The following is a 27,096-nucleotide window of genomic DNA, read 5'->3' on the forward strand; positions in this document are numbered from 1 at the left end:
CATAATTTTATGTATAAATAATTATACTACTATTATTGTTATTATTATTCGAAATCGAGGTGAAATTAGCTTAGTGAAGAAAAAAAGTCAGTGATAATAGACTACTTTTAAAACGTTTTAGTTACTTTTTGTACTTTTACTGGGGGGAAACCTAATTTGTTAATTAACAAAAGGAAGATATTTTAGGCTCCATGAGTTTCAAGCTAATGTCTTTGGCAAAAGTAATCGATCTAATTGAAAACAGGTGTGTAAGGCTTTTGGGCAATTATCTTGACAATTTTTACACAGAGAGCTCACACATACTTCACAGGTGCTTAACAACCCATCCCCAACAATTATGCCTCAATTGAACCACTTAAACCTCTACTAGGAGAGACGTGTGCACAAGCCACCAAAACTAGACCAAGTACGGAGTCTAGTTGAATCCAAAGTTTTGCATTCTCTTTGCCAGCCAACTCAAATGTGAAAACTGGTGCTAGTTTTTCTATGCAACACATTGTGAGTGCCATCGAAATGAAACAAGTGGCACCTTTTTTCCACTCTTTCTGTTGCAGCCCAAATAATCTTAGTTTAAACTGAACTTGCACTGAAACTGACAATCACACAATAGCTGGCTTTGATTCGCAAATTCATCGCTTCACGTAATCAACACATCTCAATGCAATCCTGAAACCATTTGCACATTTTCCCACTAGAAAACATCCGTGTAACACTCTATCCACTGCAAAAATCGAACTTGATGTTCTCCAAGCGTTGGAATATTCAAACTAAAAAGCTGTTCTCATCCTATATATGCTGCACATTTTCTTTGCACCCTCAAATGATACTCACAAGCGTCACAACACTTGTTCAAAGCGTCTGGCTTACCCACAAGCCCCCACCATCCCTTCCCACACTCCCTTCTGAGGTTATGTAAGATGTTGCTTTTTGAAACATCGTCTGAGCATCTCGCTATGCCCGTCCGACAGTTGTGTTTTCATCCACATCCACACTGCTTTTCTAACCTGATTCAGTCAAACCCTGACAGTTAAGCATGGGGCAGACTCGACACCAAGGAGCTGACATGCTATGCAAATACTTTTCATAGTTTCATATTTGTGGGTTTCCATGAAATATCAGGGGGAAATCAGCAACGGCCAGGTGTGCCAGCTAATGTGAAGTGCTGTTTCCTGGCATCGCACGCATGTCTCCATGGACACCTGGGTGAGTCATTACGCTTTAAAATACACGCACAATCCTCTGATGTTTGAAGCCCCACTGAACTTTATTAATAGAAAGCAGAGATTAAACAAACAGGGAGTAAACACACATCAGTCCTACTGGCAGATGCAAGAAAAAGAAAAAAAAATACAGATGTTTTCACCTCTATTACAGTGATTCCCAACCAGAAATGTATCCAAAGTATAATAATTTCAAACACATACAGCTAAATAAACGTATGAGTTGATTCGTTTTAGGATAAATAAAATTATACATAAAGGCAAAAAGATTGAGAAGCACTGCCCTATTAGAATAATAAATGAGATAGAATTGTCCTCTGCCACAATAGGCAACAATCATATCAGTCTATCAAACATTAAAGAATTAGCGGATCACACTGTAAGCCTGTGTGAGCATTTCTTTCTTTTTCTCCACTGGCTTTCGGTTCTACAGATATCATTAAAATCTTCTTAATTTGTCAAACTTGCCCTTCATTTTTTCATATCAATGGCCGAAATCAAAAAAGAGTGTAGAAAAGCACTCTCTCTGTTGAAGCTGCAGGCGTTCTAACACACACTGAGCAAAGTGAATAGATGTGCTTGCACAGCCAGTTCTGCTCAAATGTCCTTGACCTCAGAGGCAGCCTGCAGGAATACGTATATTATGTTGAAGAGACTGGACTGGCTACCTTTGAGCCACACTTTCAGCCCTCTTCCTCCTCCTCCTCTTTTTTTTATAGTTTGATTGCTCATGTCCTGATTTATAACAATCAAGCACAGTGTCTGCGATGATGTACTTTAACACCAGCAGGGCTGGCGAGCAGAAATGGGCCCTGTTGATTGCGTCGTATGGTTCACGGACGGGTCTGATGTAACCGAGGGTGAATGCAGTATTTCACACGTGGGAAATCTCATGAGGAAAGGTCTTCAAAGTGACCTGACACTCAAACATGTTTACTGCACCTACAAAACACTCTAATGGTGAGAAGATAAGACAAAGGATGACCTGAAAGGAATAGAAATAACTGAAGCTGTCCAGAAAAAAAAAAGAAAAAGAAAAAAAATCAACTTAAATCTCTACATTTGGAATAATCCACCCACCATCCCCCCAAAAAAGAAAAAAAAATCTACACTGATTTTTCCATACAAGCTCAAAAAAGAGATAAATAGTCTCACTGAGATACTATTACAGTTGTTATAAATATTCTTAATAATTAAAATTTCATTTTAGAGTTTCATATATATATGTATATATATATATATATATATATATATATATATATATATATAGGAGTCTGCAAAGGAGTCTTAACAAAATATTATGTGTGTATATATATATATTTCTATATATAGAAATATATATATATATATATATATATATATATATATATATATATATATATATATATATATATATATATATATATATATATAAATAGATAGATAGATAGGTAGGTAGGTAGATAGATTTGGCTGAATCTGGGCAGAGAGTATATCCCTATACACTTCAGAATTCTTCCGGCTGCTTCTGTCTTCTGTCATATCATCACTAAACACCAGTGACCCAGTGCTGCTGGAAGAAAAAGTGCTCATGCCATCACACTGCTCCAGTGTGTTTCACAGATTATCTTTTTTTTTTTTTTTGGAGGGGAAGGGGGTGGTTATGAGCTGTTCCTAGCCTTCCTTATATGTTTTTCTTCCCTTCATTCTGGTACAGGTTTATCTTAATGTCATCAGTCCAAAGAATGCTTTTCCAGAAGTTGTCTTTTTTTTGGGGGGGTTGTTTTTTTTTTTTTTCAAAGTCTAATCTGGCCTCGTTTTCACCTTGTGGTGAACCCTCTGTATTTGTTCTCATAAAGTCTTCTCTTGATTGTAGACTTTGACAGTGACAAACCTACCTCCTGGAGAGTTTTTTTTTTTTTTTGGCCGGATGTTGTGAAAGGGTTTTTCTTTATCATGGAGAGGAACCTCAGATCATCCACAACTGTGGTCTCCATGGACATCCAGGCCTATTTGTGTTGCTGAGCTCACCACACCAGTGTCTTCTTTTTTCTCAGAACGTACCAAACTGTTGATTTGGCCACTCCTAATGTTCCTGCTATCTCTCGGATGGATTTGTTTTATTTTTGAAGCCTAATAATTGTCTGTTTCACCTGCATGGAGAGCTCATTTGACTGCATGATGTGGGTCCACAACTGCTTCCAAATGCAAATAGCACACTTAGAATCAACTCCAGACCTTTTACCATCTTAACTGATGTAGAAATAATGAATTAGCCAATGAAATGGCTTTTGTGTCAACTTCAAAGTAAGTTTACTTACTTACTTATGGTTCCTTGAAAAGGGTTGGGGAGGGTGTTCATAAAGATCTATAATTCCTTAACCTTTCCTCCAATTGTGATGAGAATACCAAATTGGTTACCAAAAAGGTCAGAGTTTTCACTTTAAGCCCATATTCATTTTATAACTGTAAATTCAATATGTTTTGGTCAACAGCAAAAAAAATGTGGCTATGTCCAAATATATATGGGCCTAATTGTTTGTTTGTTTATGGTAACAAAAGTCTCCAAGTTTCAAAGGTTTTGCTTCTGGCCTTCACTGAAAGTTTGGGGGAAAATATGTGGAGTAAATGACAATTTTCAATTTTCAATGTGAAATTGTCTTTAAAATGTAAATAATTCACCTCAATATAAAAAAAAAAAAATCACTTTTCTGTTTGATTTTTTCTTTTTTTTTTTATATCTGCCTTCGTCCTCTGCAGTGCTCCAGTTTTTATTCCGCGGTATCTTGCTTTCAGCACATTTTTGTCATTGAAATGTTTCACTGCATATTTCCTTATGCTCTTTGTTCATCCGTTTGCATCTGGGCTCATATTCCTCTCTTCTGTTTGCTGCAGTACCATCTGCTTGAAGAAGAGTGGTACCTGGACTGGCACAGGTTTGCAGGATGCAGGTGCCTGCCAACCCTGGCTCAGATTGCCTGTGGATGTGCCAGCCGGGGTCCAAGGAGCATGAGCCAGACGAGTGTGAAGTTAGAAGCGTGGTAACCAGCAGGGGAAGAGGAAGTATTGCCCATTTGCCTCAAACCAAGGTGTAGTGGAGGGCACAGGCGGTCGGTTTCTGAAGCAGGTTTGGGACACTGATGGCTGTACAGCACATGTAAGGTGATAATTAATGCACGGGTTTACATCATTAGTTAACAGCATGATGTTTTGTTAGGTTGCTGGGATTGCATAGACTCATACACTCATATCTGCAGTTCTGTAATTCCCGATCTTGCTGAGAAAAGCCTATTTCTAGTGAGCAGGCCCAACAGTTTGTGCAGTGCTCACTGTATGTTCACCAATTAGGACCATTAAGATATTTTGCATCAAGAAATTATTTCTGACAATTTTTTTTAACTTTCATTTACAAAGTATGAACAACAATCACAGTGTATAAATACATTGAATGTTGCATTATTTATTTATTAATTTATTGAAATATACACAAGAATATTTATGAATATAATATGACCATACATTGGTAGGTTAACCTAACTTTGCCATAGAGCTCATGCGATATTCTTTATATAGAAATAAACTTTTTTAATGTTGAGATCAGAAGAAAGATGTGATCTTAAGAAAACAACATTAAAAACCATGGAAAAGCAATAATGCATGGCTTCTTTCAGCTTGACAATGTTTGGAAAGTCATTACTTTTGCAATCCGGTGCTGCTCTGAACTCGAAATCGCTGTACTGTTTTAAGATGTGGTCCTTTTGTCAAAAATTGAAACAGTGCATATTTATATGTCCATTTTTACAGCTTAACATCTACACCAAAAATCAATGGACATGCAAATGGAATCCAGTTGGAATGTCGCCCATTAAATTAGTTTAAGAAATCTCTTTTTTTTTTATTGAGTCTGAATTTTGTGCAGCTAATAAGGCTTGAGTCATGATCAACTGAAAAAGATAAAGAAAGTTTCAGACAAATTAATGCACAGTTAAGAACAAGACTTATTAAACCAAACTATATATATATATATATATATATATATATATATATATATATATATATATATATATATATATATATATATATTCAAAACTCTGTGATGCATTTAATCTAAAATGTGATGTTCCATCTATTAGCATGAACTGAGGGCTTTCATTCCAACTGGTCGAAGGTTTAAAGGGAAATTAGAATGTAAGGACACACAATCAGAGCTGGAGCTTGCCTCAAGGCGGTGAGAATTAAAGAAGGATCTGTGGGGTTGAACATAAGAGCAATACCCTGAGAAATCAACTCTCACTCTTTCATTCCTGCATCTCTCTGTGTGAATCCTGACGGCGCTCATTTCTACAGCTCGGACGACTTTCAAGTCACCAGCCGATCTCTATATATTCCCCAGTCTCTTCTCCACCTATCAAATGAATGTCTGTGATGCCTATTTAACTTGAAAAAAAAAATTATTGGAGTATCAGGCAGGCCACCTGGTTCAATAAATGATGAATGGGATGAATCGATTGATAATGCATTGGAGCAAGAACACTAGTCTGTTTGATTGGCAGTGCTAAGAGACTTAAAAGGGAAGGATGTGACATAGTTGGTCACAGAAGGGTAGCCACCAAAAAATATATTTAATTATTCCCCCTACTTGTGTCAGGCCAACAAAAAATAATACAGCAAACAAACGGCATGTTGTATAAATTTGTGAATAGTATACATCTGTTTTCTTCAGCACGGATCTTCTCAGTTTCTCCAAGGTACAAAGCTTGCAGCATCGACCGTGTCTGATGCTTGCTTTTACCTCGCACGGCCCGAGTTTCTTTCTGATTATCTTGTCGAGAGTGTGAGCGAGCATGATGGAGATGCCAATCCCCCACCCACCCCCCAAATCTTTTAGTGTTCCAACCTCATCTTTCCCCCATAGTGAAGTGGCCCATGGGGCGTGTGGATAAATCAATTAATCCTGATCTCTTTTGCCAATCCGAATGGTCTGATCACTAATGATCTGCGGCCTGTTGCGGTTTTGTGCTTAACTAATTCATCATCTCTCCACCTGCACTTCCCACGCTGCTTTACATATAAATTACAGACCGACGGAAGGAGGAAAAAAAACAGGTTGGACAGTGCCATCTTTATTCCCCGGCCCCCTGGTTTCATTTGCGAAAACATTAAGACAGTGGAAATGAAAGCTGATGGAAAGGGAGATGACGGAGAAGAGGGATGATACAATTATCAGACGCCTATCATCACTTACCAGTGCCTTGGAGTAATTTGAAAACATGTATACCTTCACAACAACATGAAGAAACTCTTCAAGGCCAGAGAAGACGTAAAATGAAAAACCTTGTTACGTTTAAATCACCTGCTAAGCTTTGAGAATAAAGTGCCTAGCATATATTAAAGCAATAAGCCACGGGTCGTGCGCTAAAGTGATTTCATCATGGGTAAAGTGTGTTCTTTTGCACAAGATGAAGCGGGACTGGCAGAAATCGATTTAATAGTGGTAAAATTTGTGTAGTGCACAGACTCAAGTGGCTTGTTAGTTTTATAAGACACAGGCTGCATAAATACGATTAAAGATACTCATGTTAAAATAATACTATTAATAAAAATTTGGGCTATAGTTAATTGAAATGAAACCAAAATAGGGATATGGACTACTAATTTTAGCCTACTGAGGTGATCAATTCTTAAAGCTGTGATTTTTTAAATCAATTATGTGTGCCATGTGTTTCAAAGTAATGCGCTATGTTCATTTACACACCAGCAGTTGATGTTTTTAATGTCACAGAGCAGCTCGGTTAACAATTTGGGTCACTCAGAACGTGCATTTGGAAATGCATCAAGCATTCTCCCAAACGTGTAATGAGAGATGTGTATACACCACTGTTTTCCACCAAAATAACAGCTCTATTGTTTCAAGTTTGAAACTGAAGACATTTGTACATATTAGTAATGTTATTTTATGGATGTACTGTAAAGATATTTTTATTATTATTAATTGGAAAAAAAGAAATAAAAATAAGACATTCGTACATATTCGTATTGTTATTTTAGTTGTACTGTAAAGATATTTCTACTACTACTACTACTACTATTAATTATTATTACTAATATTATTATTATTTTCAATACGTATACTGTTAGTAAATAAAAATATAAAACAAAATATGAAATGCTTTGTAATATTTATTGTAATTTGATTTATATTAGATTTGTATTGTGCTTTAATTTTACAATTATTGTTACTGAATGCTTATTTTTACAGTGAAATTTTACAAATCATTTCATATTTTGTTTCATATGTAATATTCTTATTCTTATTCTTATTTTTAAGAATAAGAATAAGAATAAGAGTAGTTGCAATGCATTCCAGCTTTTCGCTTCGGAGCCGAGCGTTAGTATCGCTCTGCTCAACTGTGTCTGCTGTGAACTACGAGTTCAGCACGCTCTCGGAAGCTTCGTGTGTTGGCGAGATGGCGCTTCAGCGGTGGTCGTTCCTGTGTCGAGGGGATTGCACACTTCAGGCTGCACTACCCCTGTCATGTTGCAAGCGGCCAATTCCCCTGTGCACCTTAGCACTAAAAGAGCATTTCCTAAAGAGAAAATTTCTCTAAAAGAGCTTCACGGGTGCTTCTTTGTAAAGACGACGGATCGTCCTTATAAGGATGCCGTTTCACCTGTGCATTTCTGGGTGCGGTCATTACCTGGCAACGGGTGATGGTCACGATCGCTGCCTCACGTGTCTGGGCGTCGAGCACGCTGAGGTGGCTTTCGTGGATGAGTCATGTTCTCACTGCGGGAATATGACCATCTCGGAGCTGCGAACCAGGCTCCGCTACCTTCAGGGGGAGGAGTCCCGTTGCCTAAGGCACTGAAGGACCTGCAATAGGGTGGTCACGATCCAGCGATTCTGGAAGAACTCCGAACCGCCACTGACCTTGCGCTTCGAGGGACGAAGGTCATCGCAAGTTTGCTGGGGCGTGCAATGTCCACATTAGTGGTCCAGGAGCGCCATCTCTGGCTGGGTCTGGCAGACATGAGGGACACCGACAAGGTCCGGTTTCTCAATGCCCCTGTGTCCCAGACCGGCCTCTTCGGCGACGCAGTCGAGAACTTGGCCCAGCAAGTCTCGGCTGCCCAGAAGCAGACTGAGGCGATCCGACACATCCTGCCCCGGCGGGCAGCTGCTGCATCCACCCGCCCGCCGGCCGCAGTGCCCCAGCCTGCTGCCCCCTGCATCCGCCCCCGCTCACGCGCCGCATCTGCAGCAGCCTCCAAGTGGTGCCGTGGAGCTGGGCAGGCTGCCCCTCCCGTTCCGGCCCCCGTCAAACTTGCCGGTGAGCAGAAGAGCAAGAGGCCCCGGGATGGGTGACCCGGAGAGAGGTAGCTGCTTTCTGGGGGATGGTGAAGGCATCTCTCCCTCCCCTGGAGGAGGGCCAGGCGGAGAATCTGGAAATCTCGACAGGAGAGCAGTTTTCTCCCTCTCTGGGTCCCAGGAGGGCACGGAGAGTTGCAGACAGCCAAGCACCAGACCTCACTTATCTTCCTCCTTCGCCAGATGGCAGCAGCGGGCGGTTCGAGAGCATCAACAAAGGCCCTACTCACACACCCTCTGCCAACCCGTGGAACCAGGTGAGCCCTGCACCCCACACTCGCACCACACTCCGGCCTGCTCACAAGCCGCCCGAGTTGGGTCCCTGTGTTCCACCTCGCTGTCCCACTGCGGGTATAGCTGTGGTTCCGCTGGTCCCGCTTGTACAGTTTTTAAGCGATTGGTCAGCGCTACCCAGCCCGTCTCGCTGGCTTCTGCGAACCATCAGCCTCGGCTATGTGATTCAGATCGCCCGGCATCCCCCCAAGCTCTGCGGTGTCTGCTTCACTACAGTGAAAGCGTCCGATGCCCCTGTCTTGCGGGAAGAGATCACAGTCCTACTGGCGAAGGACGCGATAGAGCCGGTCCCTCCAGCCGAAATGAGGACGGGGTTTTACAGCCCGTACTTCATTGTACCCAAGAAAGGCGGTGGGTTATGACCGATTTTGGATCTGCGAGTTTTGAATCGACCCTCCATCGGCTACCGTTCAAAATGTTGACACAGAAACGCATTTTCAGGTGCGTCCGTTCCCAAGATTAGTTTGCAGCGATCAACCTGAAGGACGTGTACTTTCATGTGTCCATCCATCAGCGCCACAGACCTTTTCTGCGGTTTGTGTTCGAAGGACTGGTATATCAGTACAAGGTCCTGCTCTTCGGGCTGTCCCGGTCTCCCCGTGTCTTCACGAAAGTCACGGAGGCAGCTCTCGTTCCTCTCAGAGAGCAGGGTGTTTGCATTCTCAACTACTTAGACGATTTGCTGATACTAGCACAGTCTCGAGATCAGTTGTGCGAGCACAGGGATGTGGTGCCCTGGCACCTGAGCATGTTGGGCCTTCAGGTCAGCTGGGAAAAGAGCAAACTCTTGCCGTGGCAGAGGATCTCTTTTCTCGGTATGGAGTTGGATTCGGTCGAACAGACAGAACACCTCACAGAGGAACGTGCGCGGTCGGTGCTAGCCTGCTTGAATACGTTCAAGAGCAGGACAGCGGTCCCACTGAAACTCTTTCAGAGGCTCCTGGGGCATATGGCGGCTGCAGCGGCACTTACACCGCTCGGCCTATTACATATGAGACCACTCCAGCACTGGCTTTATGGCCGAGTCCCGAGGTGGGCATGGAAGCGAGGCACTCACCGGATCCAAGTTACACCGGCCTGTCGCCAAACCCTCACTCCGTGGTCAGATCTTGCATTTCTCTGGGCAGGGGTGCCCCTAGAGCAGATCTCCAGGCATGCTGTGGTTTACACGGATGCCTCCACCACCGGCTGGGGGGCCACGTACAATGGGCATGCAGTCTCAGGGGTTTGGACGGGCCCGCAGCTGCAGTGGCACATAAATTGCCTAGAGTTGTTAGCAGCGCACCTTGCCTTGAACCGTCTCAAAGGTCTCTTACGAGGCAAGCATGTGCAGGCCCGAATGGACAACACTGCGACTGTTGCGTACATCTACCGACAAGGTGGTCTGCGCTCTCGTCGCATGTCGCAACTCGCCCGCCACCTCCTCATTTGGAGTCAGAAGGTTCTGAGGTCACTTCGTGCCGTTCACATTCCAGGCCTGCTCAGTCGTACAGCCGACGAGCTGTCACGAGCAATGCTCCCGGGAGAATGGCGACTCCATCCTCTGACGGTCCAGCTGATTTGGAGGCGGTTCATCCCGGCCCCCCTGTATACCCTCTTGGGACCAGTCTCTAGTGCTTAAATCACTACAGCAGGGCCCATTCGAGCCTTTGAATTCAGTTGAGCTAAAGTTTCTTTCATTTTAAACTCTGCTCCTGCTTGCACTGGCCTCCATCAAGAGGGTGGGGGACCTGCATGCATTTTCGGTCGACGATTCGTGCCTAGAGTTCGGGCCGGCTGACTCCCAGGTAATCCTGAGGCCCCGGCCTGGCTACGTGCCCAAGGTTCCCACTACACCCTTCAAAGGCCAAGTGGTGAACCTGCAAGCGCTGCCCCTGGAGGAGGCAGACCCAGCCCTGGCTTTGCTTTGTCCCGTCTGAGCATTAAGGTGCTAAGTAGACCGGACACAAAGCTTCAGGACCTCAGACCAGCTCTTTGTGTGTTACGGAAGCCGGCAGAAGAGGAGTGCCGTCTCTAAGCAGAGGATGGCCCACTGGATTGTGGATGCCATAACCCTGGCTTATCAGGCTCAGATTGTGCCCTGCCCGTTCAGGTTGCGAGCTCACTCAACTAGAAGTGTTGCATCCTCCTGGGCGCTGGCTCGTGGAGCCTCACTGACAGATATTTGTAGAGCTGTGGGCTGGGCGACCCCTAACACGTTTGCTAGGTTCTGTAGCCTTCGTGTAGAGCCGGTATCCTCCTGTGTTCTCACCTCAAACGGGTAGTTGCACTGAGAGGCCCCGGTTAGTGTCGGCTTGCTTAAACTGCTCCAGAGTGTCCGTACTGTAGACCCTCTTGAGATCCTCCATCACCCTAAGCAGCTGGATGCGGCGGAACGTCTGGTGCCAGGCCTTCATGATGTATCCGTGAGAACCATGGAAGGGTGGGTTCCATATTGAGACCTAAGCGGTACTCGAATGTGTATAGTCCACGGTATAGCCTTAGACCACGTGTTTCCCCGGCAGACTTCTGCCTTCCCAAGAGGGTTTTTAATCACCTCATACTACTAAACGGATGCTATATGTGTATTTGCCTCCGAAACCTCCTTCCGGAAGGATGGGGCTTACGAAGCGTCCCGGTTCCAAGCAGACCGGGTACGTTTTTTCCAGTGTTATCCAATCTCACCCAGTGAGGTAGTGCTTTGACAACGGTGAGTGGAGCTACTTGCTCTGAGCCCCGGCCTACACCTAATAGGGGCGCAGGCGGCTCGCACAGGGCACTTGAAGGGGCAGCACCAATGGCTCTTTGATAGGGATCCCATATTCGTTGGTCGGCGTCGAGAGTGACCAACTGAAAGGGAACGTCTCGGTTACGTATGGTAACCCTCGTTCCCTGAAGGAGGGAACGGAGACGCCACGTCCCGTCGCCATGGTTGCTGAGGGTCCCCGGCTTGGCTCCTCGGCGAAAAACTGGAATGCATTGCACCTGCTGCCTTCTTATACTCACGCAGTGATCAGCGGGCAGCTGGATGCAATAATTGAATGCCAATGTGCATTGGCTCATTTAGTTTACACTCGAAGTAGATTGGTCTATCAAAGCGATATCCCATATTCGTCGGTCACCGACGTGGCGTCTCCGTTCCCTCCTTCAGGGAACGAGGGTTACCATACGTAACCGAGACGTTTTTGGCTAAATATTGCACCCTAAAGTACAGAAACAGGTAGTAACTAGCGCTGGGTAAAAAATGTTAACATCACAATTTTAATTGATTTTCATTTTTAAGAAACAATATTGATTATTCTAGCCTTTTATCAGTTAATGGATGGAACACTGAAGGGCAGCTCCCATCCAATATATCACAATAAGCATTGTGTTTTTTACTTTTAATATGATTTTTTTTTAATTTGAGTAAATTTTGCATGTGTACCTGGTATAGTTCCAAAATAATCAATGTTGAATCCAATCAAATCACAAGCTTGTGAATGAGAATCGAATCAAATCATGAAATTAGTTTGAAAACCCAGCCCTAGTGCTAACTGCTAATTTTATTGGGGGAAAAAATAAAATTATTTTTTTCCCCTCAAAATTTTGAAGCTCTGATCAAAATAATCAAGCTTCATCTGATTAGAATATATTTTTTATATATATATCAAGTAAATAATTACACATAACATAACTAACAAAATTATGAAGTTCTTTTTGATTATGACCGCTTTTAGGCAAAACTGGGTGTGTAATGTATTTGTTAAACCGTTTATAAGAGGCTGTTTATGAGTGCTTAAGCCATGTGGAATCATTTAAATTGGTAATGTCTTTGTTTTGAATATAAATGACCAGTGGAGGAGCTAATGTCTCCTAACGGCCATGAGAAAGGTGACACGTGGAAACACTTGATCAAAGCTACGGCTAAGAGGAGTGCAATCTTTTAGCACGCTTGAGGAAAGTGAGGTAAACATGTTTAGACATAAGCAGATGTGGCAGGTGCCTCCAGATGTCTTCATCCATCTCCGAAATGTCTTTTCAAAGACGTCTCACACAGATGGGCCTAGCCTAATACTGGCACACACCATACCTTAATATTTGTATTTCTTTATTTCTTTCTTTATTTTTATCTGAGCTTGCATAAGGTGGTGCACTAAACCGCTCCTGAACACAAATCACATTAAACCTCAAAAAAAAAAAAAAAACGGGTTAAGCTGGAGAAAGTATCAAATCAACTGCTCAGTAAATCAAACTGCACATTGCTTTTTTAAAAATGTTTTGTTTTGCTGGCCTCTTCAAATGACTCACAGGAAGGTAAAAAAAAAAACTAAAAAAAAAACATTACTTATTTAATACATTATTTTACACCGGCCTTTGATATGCTATACCTTCACACAGAGGTTGTTGCTTTCTTTCACGACAGCTGTTTGATGTTGCTTTCCAGGGAATATTAATTTAGCTTTAGCTGACATGAATGCTTTATTTTGAATGCAGCATTGTGCTGTTCATTGTGGCTAACAACGGCCTTTAGCTGTGACTTTATTTGCAATATAGCTCAAGCACAATATAGCTTAACAACTGCTTGAAGGTATAGTTCACTCCTTAAAAAAATATAATTCTCGCATTATTTACTCACACTCTTGTCATTCCAAATGGGTTTCTTTCTTTTGTGAAACACATAAGAAAAAAAGTTGGAAGAATGTTTTAGCTCTTTTTGGCCTAACTAAACATTTTTTTTGTTGTTGTTGTTGAATTAAGTACTCCAAATATATATTGCAAAACATTTATATGATCAGTAAGTCATGGCAACTTATGTTTTTACAGTAACTCATCAAAATAAGTTGAGCAATTTCAGTTGATCAATAAAGTTGATTATACTTAAAAGAATAAAGGCAGGCATTGAACTTATGTTTTTAAGTTGAATTAGGTGATTCATTTATTTTTTTAGTCCAGAAACAGTATGTGCAAAGGTCCAAATTATGAGAAAAAAAAGTAAATTAACATTGATCAAAATATTCACATATTTATTTCAGACTTTTTTAAATTTATATTATCTCATAGTTATGAATTATAAAAAATGTCTTTTTCTGAATGCAGTAGGATTCTCCTTCCTTACGTCTGGCGATTAAAAACATCCACTAAGCCAAATCAAGTTCAAAAATAGGGCCTGGCTGCTGCATTTTCAATCCATTCAGGCCTTTGCATCAATGTCTTTAAGCATTTCCCAGTTGTTTTTGGTTGTCAGCTAGTTTGCAGGGTGTGAGCAGGTTTGGGCTGTAGCGTGGCAGCAGCCGGTATTGAGGTGCTGCATGTTTAATAGCATCTAGAGGGAATGTCAATTACACGTGTAAGATTGATTTGGCTTTTCTGTGCTCTCCACAGAGATCCATGTTGATTCCCTCAGCCTGTATCTCACACCCCAACCCAGCATAATACCTAAACCCACCCAAATGTATATCAGTATATTTTCCTTTCAAATATATACTTTTCTTTTAGAACCCTTTACACTGCTTTATTCTAGTAAACAATCAATAAAAAATAATATAATATAACAGATATTTTAACCTGTTAACTGTCACAGTGCTCTTTTTTATTGACTTTCTTCCCACCACATATTTAGTAATCATCGTAAATTAGATATCATTCAAAAGCATAAACACTCATCCTGTGAAAACAGTTTTGAAATGGAGATTGCATAACCATGTAAATGGTATTTGAAATCCTCTTAACAGGCTCCTCCCCCTAGTGGGCAGTGTCAAGTGTCATATTACTAACTTTACTACAGTATTTTATAATCAAAACATTTTATAATCTTGGCAAAATACTTATTGTTGGAAATTCTCAGGTTTTTATATTTGGTGATTATTGTGACTGAAATGTACAGATTTGTGACAGGAAGATGTATTTGAAAAAAATTATATGGAGATTGGGTGTCACCTGGTGGCTATTTTTGGTATATCACAGGAACCTAAATTTTTGTAATATCAACTTCAAATTTGGAGCATAACATATTTAGACATATGGCTTTGATTTTTTAATATTTTTTTAGATCACAAAATATTTATTTTACATAAAATTCAATAGAACAATACATTTTCTTTACAGCAGACAAACTTCTATAACTTTTTTAATTATTTTTTAAATGCTTAAGTAATAATTGATAGATAAATTATTTTCTTCTTTAAAAAGAGACCAACCTTAATAAGTTCGTACCATTTAAGTTTGTTAGTGCATAATGCCTTTTGACATGTATGTTCAAAACAGGGGATGTCAGTTAAAAAAATGTAAGTTTGTTAACAACCACCCTGAAACCACGTAGAACACACTAAAACTTCATGAAAACCCATAATAAAACCATGAAGAACTCGTTAACAACTACATAACAATCCGAATGCAACATCTTGAAATTGCATTATTTAGCAATAAAAACCACTCCAAATGCCTTTCAACAACCTGGCAACCCCACAGAACACCCAAGCATTGTGATGCCAAGTTTTCTTCCACTCACATTTTCTTCTGAAAAAATTCGGCTGTTCAATTTCACATAAAGAAAGCATTAACTATATATTTTAGGGATGTTAATTGCCCAGTGTCACTTTTTGGAGCATTCGATCGAAGCTTTCTACTTGAGAATTATTCTATATAACATTCTTCATACTAGATGGTTTATTACCAGACATTTACGTGGATTAATCCCTTAACTGCCATTTAGTCTGAAGTAAATCACAACACAGATGTCAATATCACCAAATTGCTTTTCTCTCGAGAGGAGAAGAGAGGTAATAATCGCTGGCAGTGTGTGAGGCAAGAGCAATAATGGCTTTATTCAGATGTTGTAATCTCGGTAGATTTGTGAAGTTTAGCCACGCCATTCTCCAGCATGCAATGGCTAACATGTACAATTATCACAATCTGTCATCTCATCTTTCAGCATGATTCGGTCCTACTGAAAAAAAAAAATGTTTTCTTTGGCTTTTTTTCCCCTTCTGTTCCTGTGGGCTACAGATTGCTTGGAATTCAATTTGTGCCACAGAGCAAGCTGCCTATGACTGAGATGGGTGTTTCCCACTGCATTCTGGGATATGGAAACCCCTGACTAGTTTTAAGTACTGCTCACCCCCGTCACAAAGAATAAAATGCATGCTGGGAGAAGAAGACTTTTGTGTGTTATCTCCACACAGTAATATGTCACTCCTGTTTATCTCTCATTCTGTTGGACATGTTTCTCTTGCAGTCATTCTGTCTCCACTCAGAGCAAAGTCAACACTCATTGTGTTAATTAACATTTTGAGAAGATCACTCTTTAACGCCTACATTTAGCTTGCTGTCTTCTTTACCATGAAATACAGCAATGACAGATCCATTTCCATTAATTACTGATCCTTATTAGAAGATGATCTCATTTCCAGAGATTTTCTGACATTTGTACAAAACACAACATCAATAAACATTATTTTCTCACATATGGTTCATATTTCGAAATTTTTGACATTCAAGACTGGTAGAATTGTGTGTGTGTGTGTGTGCATTTCTTGGCCTTTATGAGTAATGGCGCAAAATATGATCATGACTACAGAGCAGGTCTGACTTACACTTGTGTTGAACTGAAATTGAAATTAATACATCAAAAATATATTGCAGCTTGACTATATGTGAAATATGGGGCTGGACAAGAAATTAAGTCTGAGATCAGAACTTGTTTTTCAGCCTGCAATCATTTACAATGGAAAGTAAAGGCTCTTGTCAATCAGAAAATGTCAATCAGAACGTCTCAGTTAAGTATGTAACCATTGTTTCCTGAAGGAGGGAATGGAGACGTCACGTCGGTGACAGAGGAATTGGGATCTCGCTTAGACAGACCAATCTACTCTGAGTATAAACTAAACATTGGACATTGGCATGTGATGATTCCACCCAGCTGCCGCTGATTATAGCGCCATTGATGCTTCCCTTTTCAGTGTCCTGTGCGAGCTCCCTGTGCCACTTTTTAGTGTAGGCTGGGGCTCGCAACAAGAAGCCCATCACTGTTGTCATAGTACTACCCACTCTACGAGATTGGATAACACTGGGAAAATGTACCCGTACCACTTGGGACTGGAACGTTCCTGAAGGAGGTTTCGGAAGCACTTACACAAGAACAACTGTTAAGGTGCATGTGGAAGATTAGACGTGAAACAGAAAACATGAACAAGTTAAGGGTAGCCTCCGTGGCCACAACAGGATCAGTCGGGTGCTCAGAGAGTTCGACTGAGATGTGACGAGACTCTGGAAGTTCCGCAGAGGCAAGGAGAGACTCTGGTGGATCAGCCGAGCCGAGGAGAGAGTCTAGTAGATCAGCAGAGATGTGGAACGGCTCTGGTAGTTCAGCAGAGACGTGGAGAGGCTCTGCTAGTTCATCAGAGACGTGGAGAGGCTCTGATAGTTCAGCAGAGACGTGGGGAGGCTCTGGTAGTCCCTCAGAGACGTGACGAGACTCTGGTAATCCCATGGTGTTTATACTGGATTCCAGAAGATCAATGCTGACTTGACTTTGCTCATGAAGATTATTGGTGACTTGTTTTTGTTCATGAAGATCATTGGTGACTTGCATTTGTTCATGAAGATCATTGGTGACTTGTATTTGTTCATGAAGATCAATGGTGACTTGCCTCTGTTCATGAAGATTAATGATGACTTGCCTCTGTTCATGAAGATCACTGGTGACTTGAATTCTCCCATGAAGAACCCCGGTGACTTGACTCTGTCCTTGAAGATCCCCAGTGACTTGACTCTGTCTTTGTAGATCAGTAGTGACTTGACTCTGTCCTTGAAGATCCCCAGTGACTTGACTCTGTCCTTGAAGATCCCCAGTGACTTGACTCTGTCCTTGAAGATCCCCAGTGACTTGACTCTGTCCTTGAAGATCACCAGTTACTTGACTCTGTCCTTGAAGATCACCAGTGACTTGACTCTGTCCTTGAAGATCACCAGTGACTTGACTTGACTCTGGAAGGTCAACGGTGACTAGCCCTGACTCTGGAGGGTCAACGGTGACTAGCCCTGACTCTGAAGGGTTAACGGTGACTAGCCCTGACTGTGGAGGGTCAACGGTAACTAGCCCTGACTCTGGTAGGTCAACGGTGACTAGCCCTGACTCTGGAAGGTCAACGGTGACTAGCCCTGACTCTGGAAGGTCAATGGTGACTAACCCTGACTCTGGAAGGTCGACGGTGACTAACCCTGACTCTGGAGGGTCAACGTTGACTAACCCTGACTCTGGAGGGTCCACGGGAACCTGACTCGACTCTGGAGGGTCAACCAGAACCTGACTCAACTCTGGAGGGTCAACGGGAACCTGACTCGACTCTGGAAGGTCAACGGGAATCCTGACTCGACTCTGGAAGGTCAACGGGAACCTGACTCGACTCAGGACCGGCGGCCATCTTGGGCAGTGGCGTTGGACCGGCAGTCATCTTGGGCAGTGGCGATGGGTCGGCGGCCATCTTGTGCATTGGCGATGAGCTGGAGGCCATCTTGGCCAGTGGCGTTGGGCCAGCAGCCATCTTGGGCAATGACGATGAGCTGACGGCCATCTTGGGCAGTAGTGCTGGGCTGGCGGCCATCTTGTGCTGTGGCGCTGGGCTGGCAGCCATCTTGCGTCGTGACGCTGGGCTGGTGGCCATCTTGTGCTGTGGCACTGGGCTGGCGGTCTTCTTGCATCGTGGCGCTAGGTTGGTGACCACCTTGTGCTGTGGCGCTGGGCTGGCGGCCATCTTGGGCAGTGGCGCTCGGCTGGCGGCCATCCCACCGGAAGAGACAGGAGTGGCTGGGGCATCCCACGGAAGCCGATGCTGTAAGTAACACACGAATTCCCAGAACCCATATGTGTCCAGCTGAGCCAGTTCCTCTTGTGGAACCGGGTCATCCAGCCCGCTATTAAAATAGTCCTTTAAGGCCGCCTCATTATAACCCATGCCCTCAGCCAGGGACCAGAACACCTGTGCCATGGCCCCCACATCATTACCCTCCTGGCGGAGGGAGGTTAACTTTAAATATTTAGCCCTCCGCTCCACCATACTGGCTGGGGAGGAGACATGAAAGGACATACCGCTGGATCTGTATGGATGGAGTCCTTCTGTGACGATCGTGACCCAGTAAGACACAGGGAGAGAGAGATCCAAATGCAGGTATGTTTATTATAGGGTAATCCAAATCGATATCAAGACAAGCCAGGGTCAAAACCAGAATGCCGTCCAAAAAAAAACAAACAAAGAAATGGAACAGGAATGGGAACTCGGAAGACAAGGAATCTCGGAGGACGAGAAGACTGGGATACGAAAGGAAAGGACTCCATACAGACAACATGAAAAGACTGGTAAATATAGGGAGGCTAATGACAATTAAGTGAAGGCACCTGGTGCAATTAGCAGGAGTGCAATTACTGTGATGAAAGGACAAGACTAGTGGAATTCTAGTGCCTACGATGAAGTGCCTAAGGGGAAGTGAGCCCACTAGTGGACACCCAGGGAAACAGAGACTAGACAGCGTGACACAGGGTGCCCCATCTCTGATTCAGCAGATCCTTCCTCAGAGAAATCTGCCAAGGAGGGGCTGTCATGAGGAGCATTATTTCTGGCACCAATAAGGCACCATGAGCAGAACCTGCATTTCATCCTCCCTGATCGTGTACAGTGTCTGGGCAAGAAGGCTCACTGGGGGAAACACATACCTACGAAGGCCCCGTGGCCAACAGTGTACCACTGCATCCATGCTGAGGGTTCCATTGGTCAGGGTGTGAAACAACTGGCAGTGAGAAGTCTCTGGAGATGCAAATAGTTCTGCCTGAGCGGCTCCGAAACATCTCCAAATCAGCCGGACCGTCTGGGTATGGACTCTCCATTCTCCTGGAAGTGTAGCTCATCGGACGTATGGTTGAGCTGACCCAGAATGTGAATGGCACGAAGTGATCTCAGACGTGAGCGCAGACCACCATGTTGGTTGATGTATGCAATGGTCGCCATGTTGTCCATTCGGACCAGCACATGCCTGCCTCATAAGCGCCCTTTGAGTCGGTTCAAGGCAAGGTGCACCACTAACAACTCTAGGCAAATGATATGCCAGTGAAGTTGGGGTCCCGTCCAAACCCCTGAGTGTGAAAGTCCCTGTGTGCACACAACTGATCCTGTTCAACGTGATGTGAACAATGACCGACAGAAAGGGAACTAAACACAGTATGACGCCTCACAAAATCTGTCAAGAACATATATTACCAAAAATAATAAAATGAGGAGGAAAAGAAGGAAGGAAGGAATGAGGGAGGGAGGGAGGGAGGGAGGGAGAGAAGAACATGAACATTACTCTCATTACTACTAATTTAAACTGTAAATTAAAAAAAGTAATATATTATTTAAATTATATTTATTCATCATGGAAATATTCGTTGTACTGCATTTAATTTGCTTTACAAAACAAAAATACTACATTACATAATCTAATGAGAATAATAAGAATGGGGGAAACTGTCTTAAAAATAGTCTTAAAAGTGTCTCTTTCTTTTCTTTTCTTTCTTTTCTTTCTTTCTTTCTTTCTTTTTTTTATAAGTCTGAAATGTGACCTGGAGTTTGATTATTCATTCATTCATTCATTCATTCACTCATTCTTTCATTCATTCCGCTCAGTTGGAAGACAAAATAGCAAGACGCATTGATGCATGCTACCAAACAGATTACTTCGTATGCTTTCTTACTTTTCTAATATATATTTATTTATTTTTATTTTTATTTTTAAACACGTTTCTAGTGATCCAGAAAACATCCTATGGTGTTCTTTGTTCTGAGCCACTAGGCACCCCCTGTAGGAAACCACATTTCTGCCTCTAAAAGTCTGCTACATCAGTCCTTCAACTGGTTTCCAGTTCACTGAATACTTCCTGTCATTTCTTAAAGTGCATTATTGGATACATGGCAAACAACAAGCTAATGCTCTGATATTCACACAATTTTCAATATTAAATGCAGATCACCACTAAGCACTGTCCAGCTAACAGAGCAGTCAAAAATAATATTGTACTCATAATCCCCCAGAATCCTGGGTTTTTTTTTTTTTTTTTTTTTTACATTTGACCTTTGTGAAACAGTGCTTTGTTCCACTATTAATACTTTCATAAGTTAAAATGCCACCAGCAAATCCTGAACAATATGAGTTTATAAAGGGCTATCCGCTATGATAGAGAAACAACTGAAAAGATTTGATCCTTTTATTGCATTAATCAAGGTTACAGTCTAACAACAAACACTTACTCTAAAATCACTTACTCTAATCACTAACAGGAATTAACATTTTATTATATCATACTAAGCAAACTGTATGAGCTGTATTCTTGATTAGTATTCCTAAAAATCTTTGTTTCAACAAATATTAGTTTTTTCGAAATGCTGATTTTAATTAATACAAAAAAAAACTGATTCTTGTAAGAATCATAATGCAAAAGTTTTGACAGACATAATATTAAGCATTTGTGGCCAGATATTTTGAACAAAAACATTTGAAATCACCTTCAGTGCAAAGCACAATGTTTACAGGTAGTTTAAATAGATCAATACTGAAGAAAAACATTTTCATTTAAAGTTTCTATCTTTGATGTTTACCTTAGAGCAACAAAGATGCATTTGCCAAACAATGTAAACATGAGAAGCAGCACTCTGAATTGGCGCTTAATGTCAAACATGAATCCTACAAGAGGGGTATATATGCCAGTAGTGCCAGTAACAATAAACATCACTGTGACACTTGAGAGAAAATAAAAATGCAGGCTTGCTGGATCAGGACCTAAATTGTGGGAATGATCAGTAAGAAAATCCTGCATATTAAAAGAATTAAACAATAATACGACAACAACTGCAGCTAATTTGATCTCATTATCTTCAGATTACTCTTGCTTTATAAAATTCTGCACTCTAATGGCCATGATTGCTCCATACAGAATCCCCCGCTGACACTTCCATTATTCACAGATTAATTACTGGATTTGAGTGCTAGAGAAAGAAAGACGCTCAAATAGGACCGAAGGAATGGACTAAGAAATAATCTGCCAGATATTGTCATGCAACAGGTGTATATAAATGTTTAGCGTGTCTGAAGAGTATCATTGACAAGAATGACATTTTTGGTGAGCGAACCCTTTCAGTGAGAGTATTTCTGTGAGCTTTATTAAAATCATCATTTGACTGTCTATAATCTCTTGAAAAACAACAACAACAACATAATTGTGTATTTATGATATTTTACAGTTATGGTCAACAAAAAAAAACTAGATTCATTACTAATTTTACGCTGATGATGAGATCTTTTCTTTGGAATTACATTTATCGATAAATCCTTCACATTATGACCTGAAAAACGTATAAAGAAATTAAATATTGCCAGTTCTGTTTTCATGTTGACTTTAACTGAATTATTAGCTTGAAACGCAACCGGTTTGTAACTCTAGCAATAAGTCATTGTGCCATACTGCTATGAGTTTGCCATTTCCAGTAGGGCACTATTCATTTTTCAAGTAAAAAAAAAGAAGACCTGGTATTGAATGCTTGGAATGCGGTTACACTGGAGAGTTATTTGTTTCAACAGGAGAAATTATCTTGAAGGGTAAAATGTTTGTGGTGGCTGTTCGTTTTTGTCTAGCAGAGGCATTTTCAGTGTTATTTGTCTTCATTTACATTGCTTGCCAAATACTTAATGGCAGAGTTAACGTTGATATCAGAAAAACAAAAAATGCTTGCCCTTCAGCTGTCCACCCACAAACTCGTGCACACACTCTAAAAAATGCTGGGTTAAATACAACCCTGGGTGAAATATGGACAAACCCAGCAATCGGGTTATTTTGACCCAGAACAACCCAATTGAGTTTGAGTGCAGGAAAGGTTTGTTTTTATTTTATTTATTTTTTTGCCATTTCTCTCTTTTGCACTCTATGTTTGAAATATAAAATAGCTATTTCAGTCTAATATTTTCAAAATACAAATATTAACCCATTAGTGCATTATTGTGTTAGGGCTCAAGAAAGGACATTGAATACCAAGATATTTTTTTTTGGGGGGGGGGGTTATCCATTAGTCTTGGTTTTAGTGCTGATGTGAGTTTGTGCCTTTCAAAGAATCACACATATAGGGTTTATAACTCAATAAAAAGTAATACGACCTCAGTATCACTCAGTTCGGAAATAAAGCATTAATCAAGCAGGTTTGTAAGGCACTATAATATATATATATATATATATATATATATATATATATATATATATATATATATATATATATATATATATATATATAGTGAAAATCACTGTACAAATAAAAATAATTGCAAATAGTTATTCAATACAACATGAGGGAAGATAATGTTTCATTTGTCAGATAAACCACAAACCACAGGAAGTTAAAATAAAAATAAAAATGTCCACATCCAGTAAACCATCATGCTGTTCAGGCTTGAATCAAAGACATAGTGTTGACTGCACAATATGTTTTTACCGTCCAATTAATTGCATTTTAGGAGTCAGTTTGTAACATAGTGTTATATTGCTCCTTCCCTTACATGTGTTGCACTAAAGAAGCCAGAAATAGATTTGAGCGAGTTAACAGCATTACCGTGAGACTCTTACATATGACAACTGGTGTTAGTTGCATATCTTACAGGGTTCTCGGGAACTTTTGGTGACTAACTTCCTACTAATTGGCTACAAAAAATGTCTATCCTTCTGCTGGCTGACAGGTACTTCTTCAGGCAAAGTCACTCCAGCAATTGAATAATCAGATGGCTTTAACATAATATTACTTGTTTCTCTGTTTTTCAAAAACATGTCCAAAAACGTTAAATATATGATGAAAGATGCTGTTGTTATTATGTGGCTGCTGTATACTTGTTATATAGAGTCTTATAAGCAATCACCACCAAATATTAATGTGCATAAACACATTTGCATGCTCATGTAGATCAACAATGCAGTAACAAATGCCAGCGCTCACCAATTTACACACATACACAAGCATTATCAACTCTGGGCTCTGTGATATACAGACAGCCAACATTAATCCTCATTTCCATTTGCATAATAAAAAAATCATTAAAAACTACAGCTGTTTATTTATTCATAAAGTACCTAAGGAAGAAACTTTGGGCATACTCAATTATTCCTTATACTGCAATGACACGGAATACTTAATGAAAGTCGTCTTTTTACTTTGCCCATTGTTAAGTTTCCCTGTATACCTACTGAGAATGAAAAAGACCATATATATTGAAGCTACTGAATATGCTATTCATACAACACAACTTCAGGAAAATTCAATTAACAGATATGATAATGGCAGTAGCTCTGAGCTGAAATGATCGAGTTCTGCTGGTGGGACACACTGAAGTTCATTCCCCTGAGATTACCGTTTCCCCGTATCCATCCTGAAAGTTTTTACTCGTTATCATCTCACTAATAAATGTGTTGTGTTAGTGAGTACAGTGTTTAAATCAGTAAATGCCCCCAGATTTTGCCTGAAGGCAAGAAAACATCTGCTCTGACAAGCGAGGGGGCGGGGGTATAATGGGGATGAGAAATTACATGTGAATTGTAGTTGCTCTGATTAGATATAGTCATTGTGCAGGAGAATTGTGGGAAATGCTCATTATAGCTCATTGCAAAATACTGTAGTCCTTAGTAAATTATCACAATACACAAAGAAAGAAAGAAAAAAAGAAAGAAAGAAAGAAAGAAAGAAAGAAAGAAAGAAAGAAAGAAAGAAAGAAAGAAAGAAAGAAAGAAAGAAAGTTAATATTATAATGGATTATTAAGTTCAATGTATTGTAGAACAATTAACCAATTTTATTCGAGCCAATTAAATTTGTTATTAAAATTTAGTACTAAAGGGCCTAAAATAGGTATCAGTATACTGTATTATTAATAATAAATAATAATAGACCCTTTATATACTATAACTCTGCCTCATGCGCAAACGACATATAAACATGCACGGTAAACAGTCTGACGGAAAACAAAAAGCAGTAAATGACTGAGTCTCATAAAACTGCTGATTTAAAATAATAAAAGAAGTATAAATACAGTTTTGAAAATGCTTGATTTCCTTGTTCTGCAGAATTGCCTAAAAATGGTGTTAAAGTATGTTTGCTAATTTCTATTGGGTCTTACTAATAACATCTTGTGGGGCCATAAAAAGAGTAAAATGCATGAGTTTACAAATCTGATAATATTAATTTGAGATTAAATGGGTTAAATAACCACCAGAGATCAGAGTGCAATATGTATAAAATTTAATTGCAACTCATTGTGGCTCTGTATGAAATGGGTTTCATTAAGTTATTCTCACAAAATCTCTGCTAAAGTGTTTCAGGTAACAAACAAGACCTATGCATCACCTAAAAATATCGCTGCTGCTGCAGAAAAAAAAAAAAAAAAACAACTCATCCAGCCAACCTAAGCTGATATGCTGTTTTAGCTGGTTCGAGATGGTCTCATAGACTGGCCAAGCTGGTGTTAAACTGATTTAGGCAGTCAACAAGGTGGTCCCCCCCAGTCTGACCAGCTTAAACGCAACCAAAATCCCTCTAAAACCGGCAAGCACACCATTCTGGCCAAGTGTAAAGGGTGTATTCTCTCTCTCTCTCTCTCTCTCTCTCCCTCCCTCTCTCTCTCTCTCTCTCTCTCTCTCTCTCTCTCTCTCTAGCAAAGCATACCAAAGCATTAACATTCAAAAGCGTGAGTAACAGCTGGTGAGCCAACATCACAAACAATCATAAGTAGGAAACGTGTTGCACAGGAAAGTGTACTTCATTTCGCCAGGGTTAATGAAAGACCAAGCCAGTTTAACAAATAAAAAACTGGCGTGAAACGCATATGAAGCAATCACTTGGACATCAACAATGGACATCTGTTCGTCTCTGTCTGCGCCCCAAATCTTTCACACACACACACACACAGCCTTCACTCAAGCGCACGCACGCAACCTCGGACACTCATTTAGATCCGAATGTGGAATAGTGCCTCTAAAATTCTCAACAGGGGTTTACAGCTTTAGCAAAATGAGGTGTTTTTTTATGTATTATTATTTTTTGATTGTTTGTTTGTTTGTTCACTTACGCTGCTGTTTTGGCCGGACCAGTGCACCATGGCTTGGTTGTGAGAGGAATCTCCTGTCAGCGCAAAGGTAGAGCTGGTAAGTTTCAGCTCCTCCTGTCGCGATGTGGCCGTTCTCCGCTCATCCCTGTTCCCTCTCAGATCAGATCGGGGGACTCTGTGCGCAGCCCGCCCGGTGCTATTGCCAAAAGCCGGGAGCGAGCGCGCACTTGGGGGCGAGCCGGGTCCTTGGGTGCTTCTACGCACTCGGCGATGGGGCTCTCCAGGGGCTGAACCTTGTGAACCTGCACGTTTGACGTTATAAACTTTCCCATTACTGCGCATCGACTTCCATTTATCATTGGGTGGCATTTTCTCTGAGCGGAGACGGTCCGTATTCCTTTTACGCACAGAGTGAGCGTGCTCGCAGTTGTCGGTTGCGCCGCAGTCGTGTTGACCAGTTTCAGCACCAGCCAAATTAAACAGCGCCGTTGACCCGTCTCCATTTTTATCACCAACTTTGCCAAAATCGACACCACTGTCCATCCTCACCAATAATTCCCGACCGCTCCACTTATCCAGCAGGTGACATGACCTGCAAGTTATCACTGTTTTGGTCACCGGAACCCAAGCGAACAAAACCAAAAGCAGGGTGCAGAAAGCATTAACCCGGCAATATCTGATTCCTCTCTCCATCGCGGATAACAACACGGTTCACTGTCCTTTTCCTCTGTTTAGCGTCAGTTATTGACGGAAAGAAGTCCTCATACAATAAGTTGCAGCGCGGTAAAGCAGCCACAGTTGAGATGTTGTGGGAAAGTGCGATTCAGCGAAACGCTCCAACTTGAAGGATTCGATCAAATGAAGCTCTCCACGCACTGAGGGGAGGAGCTCGGGGGATTACAGAGGAGAGAAAGACCATAAAGACACGATTCTTTCCAGTGCCACAACATTCCCAGACATTTTCCAACGATGCTTTCTGCAATAAAACAATGCGAACGCAATTTTGCGCTTTTGTTCGTCGCGTTGCCTCTCATTGACTGAACTTTTAGACGTAAAGAAATTGAATTTCACTCAGAGTTTGAATACATTGTCACTTGTAATTCGCATATGAATAGCCAGATACAATTATGACGTTTGCCTATAAGTGGTAATGATTGCATACTAATAGTAGT

The 27,096-nt window shown here is 41.2% G+C and overlaps 1 protein-coding gene across 3 annotated transcripts in view; it reads right to left on the reverse strand.

Moving 5' to 3' along the window:
• LOC132143944 (VPS10 domain-containing receptor SorCS1) overlaps positions 1–26,870 on the reverse strand; it is a 169,476-nt gene extending 142,606 nt beyond the window's left edge. For all 3 annotated transcript variants that reach the window (XR_009434300.1, XM_059554604.1, XM_059554603.1), the window contains exon 1: positions 25,946–26,870. Coding sequence is in view for 2 of the 3 variants with exons in the window: in XM_059554604.1 (XP_059410587.1) it covers positions 25,946–26,617 (672 nt within the window). In the remaining variant the exon portion in view is untranslated. The remainder of the gene's footprint in view (positions 1–25,945) is intronic.
• Between the last annotated feature and the right edge of the window lie 226 nt (positions 26,871–27,096).

The sequence above is a fragment of the Carassius carassius genome, chromosome 7, assembly GCF_963082965.1.
Source record: "Carassius carassius chromosome 7, fCarCar2.1, whole genome shotgun sequence".
Classification (NCBI taxonomy): Eukaryota; Metazoa; Chordata; class Actinopteri; order Cypriniformes; family Cyprinidae; genus Carassius; species Carassius carassius.